Source organism: Chaetodon auriga, chromosome 2 (genome assembly GCF_051107435.1).
Source record: "Chaetodon auriga isolate fChaAug3 chromosome 2, fChaAug3.hap1, whole genome shotgun sequence".
In the NCBI taxonomy this organism is placed as follows: domain Eukaryota; kingdom Metazoa; phylum Chordata; class Actinopteri; order Chaetodontiformes; family Chaetodontidae; genus Chaetodon; species Chaetodon auriga.
In genome coordinates, this window is record NC_135075.1 from 7,107,776 (window position 1) to 7,125,807 (window position 18,032).

An 18,032-nucleotide genomic window follows, 5' to 3' on the forward strand; every position below is an offset into this window, starting at 1 on the left:
TGAGCCATATTCTTTTCTGTCATCTGAGTGATCTTACTGTAATGCTGAAGGATACTCAGTGCATTGGTATTTTTAAGGCGTCCTTTCTGGGATTTGTACATCACTTGACTTATCAGATCTTAATGTGAATGTTTCTTTAACTAGTCACACCGTGATTAAACACAGAACAGCAATGAAAAACATCTATAAACAACAGGCTCAGGAGGCAAGTGTGTCATATTAATGAATAATTACTTTGTATTTTTAAGCAAATACTTCACTTTGTAGAGATTCAATTTGTAGAGATCTGCTTTCACTAAGATATTAAAAAGCCTCTGTTTTGTTTAGTCCAATGAATCAATAGTGATGCCAGGTTGTGAGGTAATTATACCTGGAGAAGCTCGAAGTCAGGTGAATACTTCGACAGGCACTGCAGAAAAACAAGTTCTGCGAGTTCCTGGAAATTTTCATAGCTCTTCCTGTTATATTCCTATATGGAAGATCAGATCGAGGTCCAGCAGTGAATGCGTGCATTATTAACATGGTATGCCCTATTCTTATATTATTTATAGAGTATATATTATAAGGAAAGTATAACAACCTACATAATATTCCTGTGCAGTCTTATTGTCCGACGTTGAATATTGGTGAATTGTGCAAACACTGCGGACCTGTCTGAGCGGCCTGTGGAGCTCAATCTGTGACACAGTGCGTGTTTCTTTAAAAACATGTATGTAGCAGGCTATCTTAAATGTAACCGTGGGAAACGCTCCAGCTCCAACTCTGTCAGGAATGGTGGGGACATCTCCCAGCGGTCAAAGGGTGGGTGGGGTGTAGGAGGGTGCAGGGGGGCAGGTAGGACTGCTACCTCACTCCATCCAGCTTTGGAGACAGCCTTCCTCTCGACCTGAGGTCCCGCACGCACACAGTGGGTGTGTGCACAGCGAGCATCAGCTGCTGCTGGACGCGACTACACACCGCCAGCCGCTGCGCTCCATCAGCCGGACGCCCATGATGAGAGGCTGCTCCAGCCGGTCCAAGCTCACACAGAACCAGGACGGAGCGGGTAAGAACCGTCGCTGTGACGGCTTCGCGACACTTGTTTCAAATCGTGCGTCTTTAAGCGGAGGACAGAGTGTCGGGCAGCGAGGGGCAGGTCGATCAGCCCTTCGAGACGTAAACAAGAGTCGGTGTGTCGGCGCTGTCACCGAGACCTTTCCCCTACATAACGAGTCCGACCGACAATCTTGGCTTTTTTTTTTTTTTTTTTTTTGGTAGGACCCAGAATCGTCTGTAGCAGTTTTGCTGTCACACAGAGGATGAAGAGACAGGCGGATGATTTTTGACCGCTGCCGAAAAAAATCTAATAATAAATCTAATAGCTTCGTGTAGACTGAGGCTGATCGCCCTGCTTTCTTTTATTATTAGACTATCATTATTTTAATTCTCCACGCAGCGAGCATGATCCCGGCGCTGTGGCACAGCTGAATTGTTGCAGAGCTGAATTGTTTGCGTTTTCTGGCTGTTTGTTATGTTTATGTTTGTGGTGGTTGTTGTTGCTCACACTGTCCTGCTGCGATGAAACGCACAGCAGTTCACTTACACGCCTGGATGTTGGCTCCTGAGCTGGAGAGGTCTCTGTGTGTGTGCTGCTTTACGGCACAGTGTAATGTTAACATACTATATTGGGAAATGACTTGTCCGGAATATTACAGGCTAAAGACTGTTAGCTGCAATCAGAGCCTGGCAGCAGCTGCTGGGAGGAGGAGCACACTGATCTGTTTCCTGTTCGTGTCCCACTGCTCAGCATGCAAGACACCTCATTTGACATATTTCATACACTGCACTTGCACAACGGGGACTGCTACTGCTGCTGCTGCTGCTTTCACATGGGCTGCCAAAGCTTTGCTCAGATAAGATAAGCTACTCTAAATAGTCCAGCAAATAATACGTGTGGCCTAACCAACTTTTACACTATGTGCTGCAATTTGTATGGATGTGCAGCTGGATTACCCTGCTCAAAAAGCTAAAAATATATCCCATAGTGTGCCATTTCATTGTGGACCTAATGAACCTGACTTATAGTCAACTAGCAGTCAGGGAATTTGAGAGAGGAGGAGCTATTTAATTAGAAACCCTCCATCTCACCATATTTAGGTCACAGGCCCTTTTACTCCACCACCAAGACTGACTCCAAAGCTCCATATAACCAGTGCATCGTGAGTCCATAAACAGAAGGACAGATAGGCCTACTAACCTGAAAATGTACAGCAGCGTATCACTATGTTAGGCACACCTGCGCAGTGTAATTCAAACCAGTACAACACTTCTGCAAAAAGTCCTGTCTTTGTAAAGCTTATAATGTTGTCACTATGTTAGTGTGGTGCACATTTATCTCTATGATCCTTTCTTAGGCCATTGTCATGTTGATGTACTCGACTGCAGCCATTTGAAAGGCACTCTGTCCACCTGATAGGGACAGAATAGTAGAAATGCCTTTGCACAAATTTTCTGACTCCTTGCTCCCTTTGAAATCTGACTATTATAAGCATTAAATCTATAGGAAATATAAGATATGTTGGCTTGCATGACAGGTGTTTCTTATATTCTGGTATCCACACATACAGAGAAAGAGGGAGAGTAATGCTGCCATCTTATGGACATTGTCAGCTCATGTGTAAAGTGTCTTCTGTGAGAAAATGTTAAGTCACTTTGTGAGCGTAGGAATGAGACATTTAAAACATCTGTCACTTAGTGGTTACTGATTTTCTCTGTGAAAACTAGCAGTACCATGAGATAGTGTAGACAGCATTACTGTCATAATTGGCCCTTTTCACAGAAGATATTTTTTGACAATGGCTCTATTTTTAGTATTTTTTAGTCAGGAGCAAGTATTCCTGCAAGCTGTGAAAGTGAGCTGAAGTGCATGATATCAGGACCCTGAAACTGAAGCAGCTACATGAAATTCAGCCATCGTCAATGTTATTATTTACACTTGAGCTTTTCCTTCTGTGGTCTTGTGCACTTCCACGCCTTCCTTCTCCAAATCAAAGTGACCCAGAGTTGTTTCTTAAGAACACAAATGGCTTTTGGTCATTTGCCATTTGTCCTTATGAGGCCTACAGAACAGAGGAAGCTGCTGTAAGCTAATGATTTTAACCCAACTATACAGCTCTTGGCTGATTCTAGCCTTCTTGAAATGACAATACCACTGACTGGTTGTCTGTAATTTTGTTGGTCAACATAACATTTTGTAAACATAGTATTGGAAATAGGCAAACTTAGCCCACGGCCCAAGTCTTCAGCAACCACTGCACTAAAGCCAAATGTAGTGCAGCCTTTAAGCAATATAGAACATTTGGTGAATGTGCACATACACAACTGTGAGATGCTTTTAGTCATTATAAGGTGAGCAAAGCTGTGCTGGACATTATGTGAGGTGGCTGAACTCCAGGCATCGATCAGGAGTGAGGTGTAATTTGTCCCAACTTAACAGGTAACCGGAGATTGAGAAGAGGTGAAATCAGACAAAATATCAAGTAAAAACTCCTTGGTGTGGACCATGGGTGTTTTTAAAGCAGCATTTCTTTGCTGCTGTTCAGATTTGGTGCGATCAAAGGATTGTTTTTAAATGATATATTTTCAAGGATGATAATGTGAGTACACTAATGCTTACAACTCACCACCTTGAGCCCCTTGACCCATGGCTGTTAGGTAGCACCCTGAGGTGCTCTATCAGTCACCTGTCTCTGCTGTGTGTATTGTAGAAAGGCTAAAACAAAATAGTTTTGTGTGCTAAAACCAGTTGTGCAGCCTTGTCGCTTCTATTAGACTACTGAGACCATTGTGTCTATATAGGCCTAAAATTATCCAGCAAACTAATTCCTAACAGCATTTTCCACTGTTAAGGTTACGCTATCAGTATTTTTACATACAGACAATGATGGAGCAAATGTTTCCCTCAGGAGTCGGTGGAGACCAAACTAGAGCTAAAAGGCTTTTTTTTTTTTTTTTTTTGACATACATCGAGTGGCCAACATCACTCTGAGTCAACCCTAATTTTGGTGTCAGCTGGATGTGTCATTAGCCATAAGAACCTCTAAAGGTGGTAAAAGTTGTGTTTTTGCTGCCCCCAAAAGTAATTAAAAGTAATTAAATCAAATCAAACTCCTGACATACATAGTTTTCCAACCAGACAATATCCCTTTTCACATTTGTGGAAAGTGTAATGTTAAACACTAACATCCACTCAGTTCCATGCAGCATCTTTCATGTTATCACTTACACCTGTTGCTTTCCTGCTGTGACATGTCAGAACGTCTTCTGCCAAAGGGCTCTAATAAACCGGCATAAATCCTTCAGCAGTGAACACAGTTTTAACAGAGGAATATTACCGTACCACACCGCCGTGGTCAATTAATTGTGCTGTAGTTGCCGTGACAAATAAACCTAAAACATCGTCTTGTTGGTAGACCCTCATGCTTCGCTACATCATTATCTTGGTCTGAAGTGTCCTCTGCTCAGCTCGTGTCACTTCCGTCTCAGTAGAAGATGTACTGCGCACGTACTGCGATCATTACGGCCGACCGTTGGTCTCCGCTGTGGCCCGGGCAAATCACGTGACAACAGCACAGCGAGAAAGATACCGGTCGAGCGGGCAGTCTCCATCCCCGCAGAGCAGCGCGGATGAAACACCGGTCACCTTCAGAGCAGCATCACGGGAAAAGGCCCCGTGTTTCCGCCGCGGCTGCCTCCACCACACAGCAAGACGGAATGGAGGACAAAACGCCGTCAAATCCGCGGGAACTCACCCAAAACCCTCTCAAGAAGATCTGGATGCCGTGTAAAAATGGCCTTCCTGAAAAGCACATTTCTCAAAGAAAGGGTGCGTAAGACAACGCGACGGCACGCGTGTGTGAAACAGTTACAGCTAAGTATTTAACCTGTAGTTTAATGTGTATCAACAGATATTTGTCATTTCTTTTGTTTGAGGTTTTTTCCCTCACGCAGACAGTCACCGTGGTAGCAGACAGAACTAATGCTAATCCTCCTGCGTGGAGCTCAATGTATGTCTGTATTGATGTTCTAGCTAACGTTACCGTGGTAATGAGCACGCGGACGAGAGCACGCTGAAATCAGATGTCTTACTTCTGCTGCTGCTGCTGCCATCTGGTTCACAGTTATGTAAGCTAAGGATTCACTGGATGATCACGCAAATGAAGGCAGCTCGCATCGAGGAGAAAGGACTGGTGCTGGTCCATCTCTTTGTTACTGTGTGCCAAGTCAAGCACCAACTGTTGGTAAACAGGAATTGTATCCCTGCAGTCATGTGAGTGATTTGCCCCTGTGGATGTTATCAACGCTCACAGTGGTCACTTTCTCTGTGGTGTGTGTCCTCACTGTGACCTGATTGGGAAAGAATTTTTGAATCAATAGACTTGAAAATGCCAACGAAATCATGATGATGAGCTTGTGGTCGGGAAATCTGTCTTCTTTGTTGTGAAATATGGAGCATAAGTTGGTTGGCAGAACCAGTAACACAGCACAGAGTACTCTTCTCATAGCAGGACAAGACACTCTCTAAGTCTTTCCCCCTGCTTTTACAGACAGGCAGTGTTAAAATATTGACATTATCTAACAAGATGCATGTGGTGAAGTAGCACAAAGCATCACGCTCTCTGGCCCAGTCACCTGTGCACACACTGCCGCTGAGTGTGGACACTAGCTGTTCGTTCTCTCCAGAGGTGTTGAATAGTTGAAGTCTAGAGTTTCACAACGTCTCGGACACATCTGCCCCTTGCTGACAACATCGTCAGGGTGGTGTGATGTGACTTTGTCTTCATGGCAGATAACACTGGATTACACATGGCGATAAGGACAATCTAATGTTAATATTAAATCAGTCTTTATTATGATTATGTAATGTAAGGGCAGGTTTCGAAAGCGATGAAGGCATGTTTACAGCTGCGATAATAACAAAGCCTTGAGGTAAACTATTTTGCATTTATTTAGACGTGACATATTTTGCACTCAAATCAGTTTTCCATCTTCCATGGGCATTATGTGTGATCAGCACCTGACTGAAACTGTCTGCCCTCTCTTCCTCTTTCATTCCAGTATGCATGACCAACTGTCCCACCCTGATTGTGACAGTGGGCCTTCCTGCCAGGGGGAAGACCTATATCTCCAAGAAGCTGACCCGCTATCTTAACTGGATTGGAGTGCCCACCAGAGGTACGACACCTCAGGATCTTTAGCACCAGTTCGCAGCATCTAATAAACTTTGACGAAACAAGGCACAGTTGTAGAAACATCAGTTCTAGAGGACAAAGGGAATTAATCCAGGATGTAAATCAAAAGTTTCATGCCAAAGAGAAAGATGAACTCAAGTGTTCTCGCTTCCGTCTTTCCATAGAGTTCAATGTTGGGCAGTACAGGAGAGAGTGTGTGAAGATCTACAAGTCCTTTGAATTCTTCCGTCCAGACAACGAGGAGGGGTTAAAGATCAGACGGTAAGGATGACACCTGATGTCTGGCTGCCTTTAACAGTTTATTTAACCGCAGAGTATGTGACATTTATGTCTCTATGATCTTTGCAGACAATGTGCTTCAGCAGCGTTGAACGATGTGCGACAGTATCTCACAGATGAAGGAGGCCAAGTTGCGGTGGGTCAGATATTGAACGCTTGGTTTAGATGTCTCTGCTATGCTAAAGCTAAAAAGCTCATCTGTTTTTGTTCTGTCTGTTTTAAACAGGTTTTTGATGCAACAAACACCACCAGAGAAAGGAGGGAAACCATCATCCAGTTTGCAGAGCAGAATGGCTTTAAGGTAACTTGTTGGGTGACAGTTTGGGAGGCGACACTGCATTAGTTGATGGTCACTTTTAAGCTTGATTTGTTCCTCCTTCGCCTCGTCTCCCAGGTGTTCTTCGTGGAGTCTGTGTGTGAAGACCCAGATGTGATACAGGAGAACATAGTGGTGCGTGTCTTGAGCTTATCTGTCTGTTTTAACTTTAGACAAAATGAACTTGTACTCACTCCTCTGCTGTCTTGCTGTTTAGCAAGTGAAGCTGGGTAGCCCCGACTACACCAACTGTAACACAGAAGAGGCAGTGGAAGATTTCATGAAGAGGATAAAGTGCTATGAAAACTCTTACGAGACACTGGATGAAGTTCTGGACAGGTGAGGTGAAAGCTGCTGTGGAAAGTGTGCTAGTAAAGAAGTTGTACTGTGCAAAAATATTGGCTCTTACTAGTTTAATAAATTAGCTGCTTCAAGCACACTGGTATTTTTAATGATCGTAAACATTACTTTGCCTAATTTAGCTCATGTTTGCAGATATTTTAAAACCAGACATTTCCTAAGCTAGTTATGACATCAGTTATGTAATATATTCCTCTGTGCCAGTGCTCATTGGCTTTTCAAGTAGGTCAGGAGCAAACATTTGCCTGCCTTTTGACCAATGCGAAGAGGTGGCAGCACACAGCCTGTGTTTTCTCTTAATCACTTTTCTGATAGAAGTAAGTTTTTAGCTTGAAAGGTTAATGCAGTTAATTTGTATTCCTGAAGAACTAGTCATGTGGGGGCCCTCAGGTTTATACAGTGGTTTTAGCTCAGTCATCTCACGCAATGTTGAGCCGAAGGCTTAATGCGTCTGTGGTCTCCCCTCAGGGATCTCTCTTACATCAAAATCATGGATGTTGGTCAACGCTACTTGGTCAACAGGGTGTTAGATCACATCCAGAGCCGGATCGTCTACTACCTCATGAACATTCACATCACACCACGCTCCATCTACCTGTGCCGCCATGGTGAGAGCGAGCTCAATGTCAAGGGTCGAATCGGGGGAGACTCAGGCCTCACACCCAGAGGCAAAGAGGTATGTCAGACTTTTTCAACAAGAGACATGTCTACAGAGCCTGACAAGATGAGTTGGTAAGTTTTTATTATTTATTTCTTTATTTTGGTTCTCTGTACAGTTTGCGAAGAAGCTGAGCCAGTTCATCCAGTCACAGGGCATCAGCGACCTGAAGGTGTGGACCAGTCAGATGAAGAGAACCATCCAGACAGCTGAGGCTCTCAGTGTGCCCTACGAACAGTGGAAGGTCCTGAACGAGATCGATGCAGTGAGTGCTACGTTCTCAACCGCTAAGCACAGCTGTCTGTAGGTGTGTGCAGTGTTAATGACAGTTAACCTGTACGCGGTGTCATTTCAGGGCGTGTGTGAGGAGATGATGTACGAGGAGATCCAGGACCACTATCCTCTGGAGTTTGCTCTGAGGGACCAGGACAAATACCGCTATCGCTACCCAAAAGGAGAGGTCAGTGGCTAAAATTTAACATTGTTATGCTTTGTCTAATGATGTGATGTGGTTATCTAACTGTTAAAGTGTTTTTTGGTTTTTTTTGCATGTTACCAGTGAAGTAGCGTGCAGACACCATATGTCTCTGTTTGAATTTTGGCATCACCCAATGCAGTGGTCAGTCTTCCTTGGTGAATACAAGGACACACACGTAACCACAAACACCATTAAAAAGCATCCAGATGGCTACTGGCCACTTGCTAATGAGCCTGGACAAGCAGCCCCTCAGACAGATTTGGCTAAACACCCGATGACAGTCAACAAAGACTTCACATCAGTCTGTGAATGTGTGTGTGTGTGTGTGTGTGTGTGTGTGTGTGTGTGTGTGTGTGTGTGTGTGTGTGTGAGCCAAACATGTGGGGGTCAGGTTGTTTACTGTGGGTCTGAATGCCCGCTGGTCTGTTCTCACCTTAAGTCCATCCCATTACCCTTCCATTAATCTAAGACAGGAAGATCGATGTAGGCATTAGTTGGCTGCCCAGGCACACAGTGCTGATGTAGAGCTTTGGGGAATCTTGTTAAAGCGAGCGTTAGTTGAGGTAGCTTGAAGCAGAATGTGTGCAGAGAATAGATTGTATGGAAGCTTGAATTCACAGCTTTGATTTGTTCAAACACCAAAACTCAGGAACAGAAGGAGAGACTGTGACCATATTTCTCATTTGGTCAGATACTGAATTGGTGACATTAATCCTGGGAGTCCACCTTGAAACTTTGCTGATTTGTAGAGATCTTCTGTGCTGGCTGGTTGAAGATTGTGTGAAATGTCAGCATTTTAGAATTTGTAGTTTCTTTGCAGCAGCATCCATATTTGAAGGATTATTGTTCACCAGCATAGTTGGTTCTGCTGATGTTGAGCTTCAGGTGACTCTTGCTGCACCATGTGAAGAAGCTCTCTATCAGTCCTCTGTGCTCCTCTGGAAAAATAGTCTGTAAGTGAAGATAGCGTGTTTCTGACTGGAAGTTATTCACTGGAATCATACTCACTGGAAAATACACCAAATACCGCCTATTACATTTCTTCAAAGTCTATGCTACATATATGATATGAGTCTGGACACACATGGATATAAACTGCAGCTTGACTGGTTGGCAGAGGCTTCCCACCCGTCTGATTCGCCTCTTTTTGTGTGTCTTCTGACTCAGTCCTATGAGGACCTGGTGCAGCGGTTGGAGCCGGTCATCATGGAGCTGGAGCGTCAAGAGAACGTGCTGGTCATCTGTCACCAGGCTGTCATGCGCTGCCTGTTGGCTTATTTCCTGGACAAGACAGCAGGTTAGTCCTTTAACTGAAGCTCAAGGAAGGACATTTTTCTTCTTCGCCATGCAGTTGAATTATGACTGTAATAAAGGTTTTATGAATAAGGTTTTTTGAGGATGGAGTGTTTTCTTCACAGTGTCACACATTCAGTGTAAAGCTGTGACACACTTTCATAGTGCCCAGTTTAAGAAGTGTGTTTCACTCCAGACTGACTGACCTTATTTCTATGTTGTAGACCAGGTAACAAAAAAAAATATGTCAGATTAAAAATAATTCAATGTCTCCCAGAGATTTCACAGTACTACACTGTAAACAGTATATTGCAAGACCAGGGATGGGTATCATTAGGAGATTATTAATACTGCCTCTTTACTAATAACATGACTACTTTAAAGATGCATGTAGTAGATAGAATACATTATATGTATCTGGAAGGTTCCTTGTTTGTTCAGGTAGTTTCATGAACTGTGGGGTCTGTGTATTTGCCTTCCCACAGAAGAGCTGCCATACCTGAAGTGCCCGCTGCACACTGTGCTGAAGCTCACGCCGGTGGCCTATGGTAGGACCGGCCTCCTGTTTTCATATAATGCACGTAATAAATATTCCAAATGAAAACATTCTTCTGCCACCTTGGACTGATGACATCAAACTTGTGTTTGCATGATCAGGCTGTAAGGTGGAGTCCATCAGCTTAAATGTGGACGCAGTCAACACGCACCGAGAAAGACCAGAGGTGGGTATGACAGCATACAACCACACACACACACGCACACAGTACAGCTGACCCACTTTTTGTAAGGTAGGATGCTTCACGAACGGCTTCATCAGCCGCAGGTGCTGAACATCCTGGCGTCGCCTGATACTTCAGCGCAGTGTTCAAACACAGCACAGATTTCTTTAACTGCAGTTCATGCTGATGCACATGTTTGATGAGCAGCGGCATGAAACGGTAAAGAGTTCAGAGCAGGTTGTCATGTTGGATTGTTTGGATTATATGTTATCAGAACACAGCAGGAACAGTGACTGAGGCTGCTGTTGCTTTTCACCCTCACACCCCTTCTGTGAACATGCCTCTGAGTGGATGATGTTAAAGCTTCTTGCAGGGTTTGAAAGCACTGATAAAAGTATTGACACGATGATAGTGGACGAGCCAATGATAGCTCTGGGTGAAATACATTTTTGCAGCAAGTATCATGTGAATAAATGTACTGCATATGAGTAATGTGATGTGATATAATGCTTAGAAACCTTCACTTGCAGGTCAGGTTTGGTATTTTAGATTCATCACCCATAAGGCTCCTTTGTGTGATCTTAGGTTTTTTTTTATGTTTGTGTAGCTGAATCAGAAGAAAAAGCATTAGATAAGCCAAAGGAGAACATGCACGCAGAGGTTTAATTTCTCCTTGACTTACACTGCTGACTCATAACTGACAAAGACAAACAAAAATGTCAACCATGTGGAAAACGGACATCTGAACTTAATCCGTCTGTCTGACTCTTCGCCAAGCGTGTGTGTGTGCAGTGGACTTGTTTTGATCCCTCCCCCTCTTTGTGTGTTTATTTTTTTTTCATCAAACAGAACGTAGACGTGTCTCGGATGTCAGAGGAGGCTTTGCTAACAGTGCCAGCCCACCAATGAGGCAGTGCCCCTCACCCCACACCCCACCCTCATCCTCCTTTACCCTTCTTTACACACACTCTACCCTCCAGACGCACAATGTACCCGCCAAACTCAACAGCCTCTAGTCTGTCTTCTCCACCTTCTTCAATTGAATTACTCTCCACTCTTCACCGGCCTTATCTTCTGTTTTTCCTCCACTTATATCCTGAGACATGATGACGGTGGTAGTTGACTGGAATCCAGTTTCTGATTTTGGTTATTAATCCTATGACACGGATCTTGTGTCGTGCACGTTCTCCAGTTTTTTGGAGAATGAATGAATGAAAGGCTAATGAAGGTTTTTTCTTTTTGAGCTGTTGACGCTGTGATCTCAACTGTGAAGCAATGACACCCCAGCACCTTTTTTGTTGAAGCAGTGATTTACGTGTAGTTTTTTTTTTTTTTTCTCTTCTCAGTGATCTTAATCTGTTGAACTGATTTAACAATTTTAACTTTTACCAGTGTCTCATCACTGTTGGTAGAAGTCAGGAAACTCTAATCTTAGTTTCACAGCAACGCACAACACAAAACAAGGGTTTTTTAATATATTTTGCACAAAAGAATCAGCTCCGTTTGTCTCCTTATTAATACTGATTATTATTATTATTATTATTATTATTATTATTATTATTATTATTATTAAAGGTATACTATGCAGTATTTTCTTAAGAAAACAAAAGTAATCCCTCTCAGTCATCATCAATGACCTACTAGGAGTGTGTGGCAGTGTCTGTATCTGCCTGTATATTTTAATATTCTTATCTTGCTGTGGTTGGGACCTTTCTGGGCAGCTGGTGTGTAGCCCGCAGCCAATAACAGCGCACAGGTGAGGTTGGGACTTGGTGAAAAGGTAGCCACCAGGTCCAACCAGCAGCACGCATCAATGAAGAATCTACAGTATCTACAGTAGCCGACTCCGCTGCATAGCATACCTTTTAAATGTCCTCTATTACAGTTTGCCTCTAGTTGTAGGATGTCTGACACTGTCTCATGAAGAATCCTGGAAGTACAGACATAGTTTGTTTTATTGTTTTTGTTTGATAAGTATATTCATATCACTGGTCAGAATTAAGAGATATTCCTGTTTAATGTTTCTAAATAAACTCCACTCAACCATTTCATACGTGCTTACCACATTCTTGTCCTTCATTTTAGAAAGTCTGACATGAAAGCCTTTGGATCTTGGGTTATGTGCTTTACTTTGAAGGTTAATCTTAACAGAACGCTGAACATCCGTGCTCGTTCTGCTGGGAGATCAAAAGAGGCCGACTGCTTCCTTCCTCTACTTACTATCTTCAGATCAGATGTTCAGGGCAGTGCTCTTCCTGCTTTCTCTGACGTGAAAACTGAAGAGTGAGATTTCCCCATTCATTTGTATGCAAAGGCTGCGCTGGGCTGCAAAAGAAAGTGCTGCCATTCATCAGCCGGCACAAAACACGCAGTGTGTCCCACACAGATTTCTCTCTGGGCAGATTTAGAGTCATAACAATGTACACTTGTTATACCCAACTAATAATACAAGCTCTTCAGACCTGCTTCTGTGCACATGATGGTGTGACGGAAAATAAACCCATCGTGAAAAACAAGATAAATGCTGTCATCTGACAGCTATGCATGGGTCTGGTAGTCTGCACCTGAATGAGTTTTCAGAGGAACCTGAAGCATCCAGCACAGGTTTAAAGATGTCAAGTCATCTGTGAGTGCATCATAGAACAAATCTAAACTTCTCTAATATCACAAACTGCCTTAAACACATGACAAGAAGTTAACACAACACAACAGATGAGCAGTGTGACACTGACTCTCCCCAACTCTTCGGTGTGTGGTAGCTAAATCACAACTGCAAACCTTTGCTCTTGTGCTCCCTGTGAAAGTGTTCATACACGACCATATTTATTCAGAAGGCATCTGACACTGATGCGTTCCTCTTTCCAGAATGTGAACATCCATCGTACACCTGAAGACGCCCTGCAAACCGTCCCTCCTCACCTCTGACCACCTGCTGTCACCCAGCCAGGCTGCGGTCTCATCCCCCCTCCCCCCCCCTCCTTTTGACGGACTCCTGTGGTTATTTCACTTTTCCGTATCCGGCTCGCAGTGGTGACCGTCTGGGTGATGTGCCTCCTCCTTCAACACCTCTGCCCCACACGCACACACACACACACACACACATACACCTCTCTCTGTGACACGTCTGTCTTTTTAAGAGATTTGAAGGAGCTCAACCTGACATCATCATATGTTTGAGCCTCAGTGTTCATATTTGAAAGGTACACAGTATTTACCATGTGGGTTCATCCAGTGATCATGTGACTTTCTGCTACATGTTTGATGTGTTACTGTATTGTGCAATCATTGTTTTATGTAAGGCGTCTTCAGTGATTATGTGCAATTTGAAGGTTTCAAACCTACTACGAAAGCAGTGCTACAAATCATACTATTTGACTGGTGAATGAATGAATGAATGGACTGAAATGAAGTCACGTAAACTTTATGCTGATAGCTTTTTTCAGCAGATGATTCTACACATAGACCTTCAGTGAAATTAAAACACTCTTAATACTGTTTTGTGAAGAACACATCTGAGCACACGAGAAATGTGAAAATGAAGCATTGACTTCAAAATGTATGTCCCAGCTCCTCTATAATAAAGGTGTTATTTTTATAAGCCACCCTGTCATCACCTCTCTCACTGTGGGTTTCATTATATGAGGGCTGCACTGGTGATTATTTTCATTCTCCATTAATCTGTTCGTACTTTCTCTCCTAATCTATTGACTCTAAAATGCGAAGGTGAAAAAAAATTGCCCTCACATTGTCTGACATATTCAACAATATTGTTCTGTCTTTGCTACTGCGTAAAACCCAAAGGTATTCACTCAATAAATCAGCAACTGTTCACATTTGAGAAGCTAGAACCAGCGGATGTTTGGCAATGTTTGGTCAATTTTATTTTCAGTAATTGTCAGAAGGTGCCAGCTGACTGAAACTGAATGGAGACCACAGAATCCAGACTCATTAGTCTCAAAACTGGGGACTGGTGGAGGCTGCACGATCAGAATCACGGCGGTGAATTGGGACGGCACGGCGAAATGATACGATCACGAGCAGGGAGCGTCCACGAGATAACTTAATCTATTATCTGTCTATCTTTCTATTTTCATCATCCAAAATTAGGTCAGAGAGCTTCTCTGAATTCCCAAAGTGTCTTAAATAAAACCTGTCTTCAACCATTATTACATCACTGCGGTTGAGCAAGGCAACAGTAGCAGAGCAGCAGGTGTGTAACTGTAGGGTTCATTGCATGTCCAGCAAATACGCACAAGGACAGAAAAGCAAATTTATTAAAAAGCATTTGATCTTATTTTGAAAAGGCCATTTCCTCTCTGTGGACTATAATCTTCAATTAAATTATTTGGATGAAGTTGTACATTATTCACACACCGTCTGCAGCAGGGAGGTATTACTTCCTTTTCCTCACAGCTGAAATAACACTAACTGTGCATAATGTGGCCAAAGTGCTGACTAAAATCAACTTCCTCTGAAGCAGAGCAAATCCATTTATAGGCACAGCAGCACAGCATGCTCACACTGAATGACGCAATTGACACCAAAGGTACAAACAAAAGCGTTTTATTGGCTTTCATTCTTTTCATACATGGGCTTTGGTGGCTTCTTGACAGACAGCTCGTGCTCCATGTCTGCGATTAAACGCCATACAGACCACTTTCCTCAAACAAGGGTTTCCTGAACAGAGAAATTTTGGAGACAAATTTGAAACAACAGTGACAGGACACACAGACTCACATACACAAAAACCTGGCCGTTTGATTTGCAACAACACGCTCTCGATGCCCCTGTAGTCATGGATATCAACTTGATTAATACTTTAAGGACCCGCCTTTGTTTGGGGATTTTGTTCTCAGTGGCTGAAAATGAAACTGGTAAATATTTCATTATATACACTCATCGATATTCAGGAGTACAGGGAAATACTTGAGATGGGCGCAAAGAGCGTCACGGCCAGATTGGTCACGTTCCCCTCATCTCATCGCTGATTGGCTGTTTACTCCTGTAGGTCTCCACTCTTGCGCTGATTGGCCCTTGCAGCGTATTTCCCAGCTTGTGTGGGACCATGGACAACACTGTCATCAGAACTGTGGACAGGAGAAGTCAACTTATTTTCCATGTGAGCTTTTCTGTCTTTCACACGAAACCACCTTTGTACACAATCGCAGCCACGAGTCTGACTGTTACGTGCAACGTTCTTACGTTCTTGAGGAATTCCTCGGCGACGATACGGGCCCTGGCGTTAACGGACAGCTTCATCTCGCTGATCTCCTTGTCGATCTCCTCCATGAAGTGGATGACAAAGTCCACCAGCTTGTGTTTGTACATCTGCTCCGTGTGGAAGTTGGTAATCAAGAAGCTAATATCGTATCCCTGAAATCAGACACCCGTTGACAGATTAGACAAAAATAGCACTTGTTTAATTGTACTCATGGGAAAATACATTGTAAATAATGTAAATCTGAGCACGAAGAGCCTACGATGTTGATTCAACATGTTCATGCTGTTCCTCATTTTGAATTCTTCTCATCATACTGTCTGTCACTGTATAACGACTCCTCTTCTGTCACTACTTTTTGTTAGTTCCCTTTCTCACAGATGACCCCCCCCCCCCTCCACTCTTACCTCTACTGGTTTCCTCCTCAGAATGAAGAAGTTCTCTGCTCTCATCATCATGAAGCGCATGAACTTGTGGCAAAGGATCTTCTCAATCTCATCAGCCTGCATTGAATCAGTTTTTGTTTGAATGCACATATTGCTGTGTGAGAAATCTCAGAAATGTGAAAAGTCCTGCTGTTCTTAATCACCTGTTTGACGGCGATGCTGACTCTGACAGAGTTGATTGATCCCTCAATCAGAACCTTCTCCTTGTCATTACGGCTGATCACCACAGGCTGAAGTAGCAGCTCCTTACTGCTCCTGTAACCACAGCGCAATCAGTCCATCATTGCAAATAAAAGCAAGCAAGTTACAGATTTACAAGATACAGAAAGTCGTGATTTTGCCTGCAGCTCTGCACAGAACCTTAGAAGTTATACTGGCATGCTGAAAAACTCTTCATTGTATTGGGAATCCACCTGTAAATAGGCTGCAAGCCCACGCTGGCCAAACTTTACAGCTTGCCCTTGCTTGTGCCATTTTTTTCAATCCTACATTTTCTTATGCACGTTTGCACAAGTCCATACTTGTGTGACAGCTGCAGATGATCCACAAACAGCTCAAGGGCTGGAGAAACAGGAGGGAGCAAAGCAGCGGGGCAACAGGCGGGATTGCCGACTGCACACACATGCCATTGAACATACCTGACCTCCACCTCTGGCTTGTTGTGGCGCTCCACCACCTGAGAGGAGAAGTTCTCCAGACAGAGGGCCGCCTGCAAGGTGGCCCTCACGGCGTTTAAGTAGGGGCGCAGAGTCGCTGTCTGGAGGAGAGATTGAATGAGATCAATGTCTGAGTGGGTCCCACTGGAGAGGAGATCTCGTCGGATGGTGCATTTGTTATTTAGATAAGGGTACATGGGCAAACTGAACCTCCCAGTCTAGTGACTCAACCCGCGAGGTCAACTCATGAGGTTATGTTTGATCAGGAACTAAAATGAGCTGTGTGTAGGGATGCAGCGGCTGGAGCTCCATTACAGCTCACGTACAGTTCACTGCTTTTATATTTTGAAGACAAAAATCATTTTTAGAAGGAAAACATGGCGGTAATCTGTTTCCACCTGATGCATATTATCTCTATATAGATGTGAGGATCATGAATGATTTTGCTTGCATTGACGTTAGTAAATAAGATGCTTTCAGGTGACCGAGATTTCAACCCATCCAAATCATCTACGCCCATCTACATCACTCTGCCCGTGCCAGAGATGAACAAAGCAAGCTTTTCCACCGACACATGAATGTTTGAAAACGGGCCGAGAGGAAAAGACAGCTCAGCTCAATCACTTTAGTTTCTGCAAACCGTATCAAGGATGCCCGTCCTCTCATTTCACGGCAGCCAACCACAAACCCCGTCTATCAGAAACAGCTAGCTAGCCATCTAATCTCGCCTCGAATGTAGCCATAGTTAGTGCAGGTAAATGGCGAAATAATAATATATAAAGATACATTAAGTGCAGGAGACTTACCATTTTAGTGCTGTAAAAGACGGAAGTTCCTCAGCCACGCCTGGGACTCCTCTTCCGTAAATTCTACATAGCCGAAGACAACTGGGGTGCGCTAGATTTTTTGTAGCTCTTCGTTTGGAGAGGCGGATTTCTGCACACAAAAGAAAGGCTGCGGATTGCGCTGATTACTCCGCCCAGATGGAGTGCGTGTTCAACAAAACGAGCGTACCCTACGATGCGTCCATTCTTCTCTGGAGACAGGAGATATTTCACTCGCTGAACTTTGGTCCAGGAGTAATTGTGGTCTTTTGCAATCTGTATTTTTAATAAAATATGTTGAATAATAACACTATAGTCCATACATTACCTCATTACATTGCTAAATCTCGGTTTTAGAAGTAGTAATTTTTTAAAGCATCCTGACATCATATGGTTTGTTCCGATGATACCATTCTAGTGTGAAGTTAATATATTTCCAGCTCTCCAAGATTTTTTTTTATTGGAAAAGACTAAAAATATTTTTGTCTTTTTTTGTAACGTTGTGTATATTTTATTGCAATTTAAATTGTTTTGTTTTCGAAAATGGGCCATGAC

The 18,032-nt window shown here is 43.4% G+C and overlaps 2 protein-coding genes across 5 annotated transcripts; one reads left to right on the plus strand and one right to left on the minus strand.

The window, feature by feature from the left end:
- Positions 1 to 743: 743 nt before the first annotated feature.
- pfkfb4a (6-phosphofructo-2-kinase/fructose-2,6-biphosphatase 4a) lies at positions 744 to 13,931 on the plus strand. 4 transcript variants are annotated; one of them, XM_076751640.1, is made up of 14 exons: positions 744 to 1,045; positions 6,097 to 6,213; positions 6,395 to 6,491; positions 6,579 to 6,645; positions 6,736 to 6,810; positions 6,904 to 6,960; positions 7,043 to 7,164; positions 7,654 to 7,861; positions 7,962 to 8,108; positions 8,199 to 8,303; positions 9,489 to 9,618; positions 10,100 to 10,162; positions 10,272 to 10,336; positions 13,199 to 13,931. In XM_076751640.1, exons 1-14 carry the CDS (start codon positions 991 to 993, stop codon positions 13,256 to 13,258), a joined length of 1,368 nt encoding a protein of 455 aa, XP_076607755.1. In that variant the 5' UTR covers positions 744 to 990; the 3' UTR covers positions 13,259 to 13,931. The 4 variants fall into 4 exon arrangements, with proteins under 4 accessions (XP_076607755.1, XP_076607764.1, XP_076607746.1 ...); XM_076751649.1 differs by lacking the exon at positions 13,199 to 13,931 and adding an exon at positions 11,183 to 11,369; XM_076751631.1 differs by lacking the exons at positions 744 to 1,045; positions 13,199 to 13,931 and adding exons at positions 4,576 to 4,864; positions 11,183 to 11,369.
- Positions 13,932 to 14,880: 949 nt separating this feature from the next.
- Positions 14,881 to 17,538, minus strand: LOC143326648 (actin-related protein 2/3 complex subunit 4). Its single transcript, XM_076740405.1, has 6 exons — positions 17,460 to 17,538; positions 16,636 to 16,754; positions 16,141 to 16,252; positions 15,959 to 16,054; positions 15,536 to 15,706; positions 14,881 to 15,420 (listed from the first exon to the last, which is right to left on the minus strand). Exons 1-6 carry the CDS (start codon positions 17,460 to 17,462, stop codon positions 15,415 to 15,417), a joined length of 507 nt encoding a protein of 168 aa, XP_076596520.1. The 5' UTR covers positions 17,463 to 17,538; the 3' UTR covers positions 14,881 to 15,414.
- Positions 17,539 to 18,032: the final 494 nt, after the last annotated feature.

Excerpts from the sequence above, each read along its gene's own strand:
- pfkfb4a (XM_076751631.1), top strand. The coding sequence starts at position 4,666 with ATGAAACACCGGTCACCTTCAGAGCAGCATCACGGGAAAAGGCCCCGT. Across the intron at positions 8,109-8,198 it reads TCCTGAACGAGATCGATGCA|GGCGTGTGTGAGGAGATGAT; the intron begins GTGAGTGCTACG and ends GTGTCATTTCAG. Across the intron at positions 10,337-11,182 it reads CGCACCGAGAAAGACCAGAG|AACGTAGACGTGTCTCGGAT; the intron begins GTGGGTATGACA and ends TTCATCAAACAG.
- LOC143326648 (XM_076740405.1), bottom strand. Across the intron at positions 16,253-16,635 it reads AAGCCAGAGGTGGAGGTCAG|GAGCAGTAAGGAGCTGCTAC; the intron begins GTATGTTCAATG and ends CTGTGGTTACAG. Across the intron at positions 16,055-16,140 it reads TCAGCATCGCCGTCAAACAG|GCTGATGAGATTGAGAAGAT; the intron begins GTGATTAAGAAC and ends GATTCAATGCAG.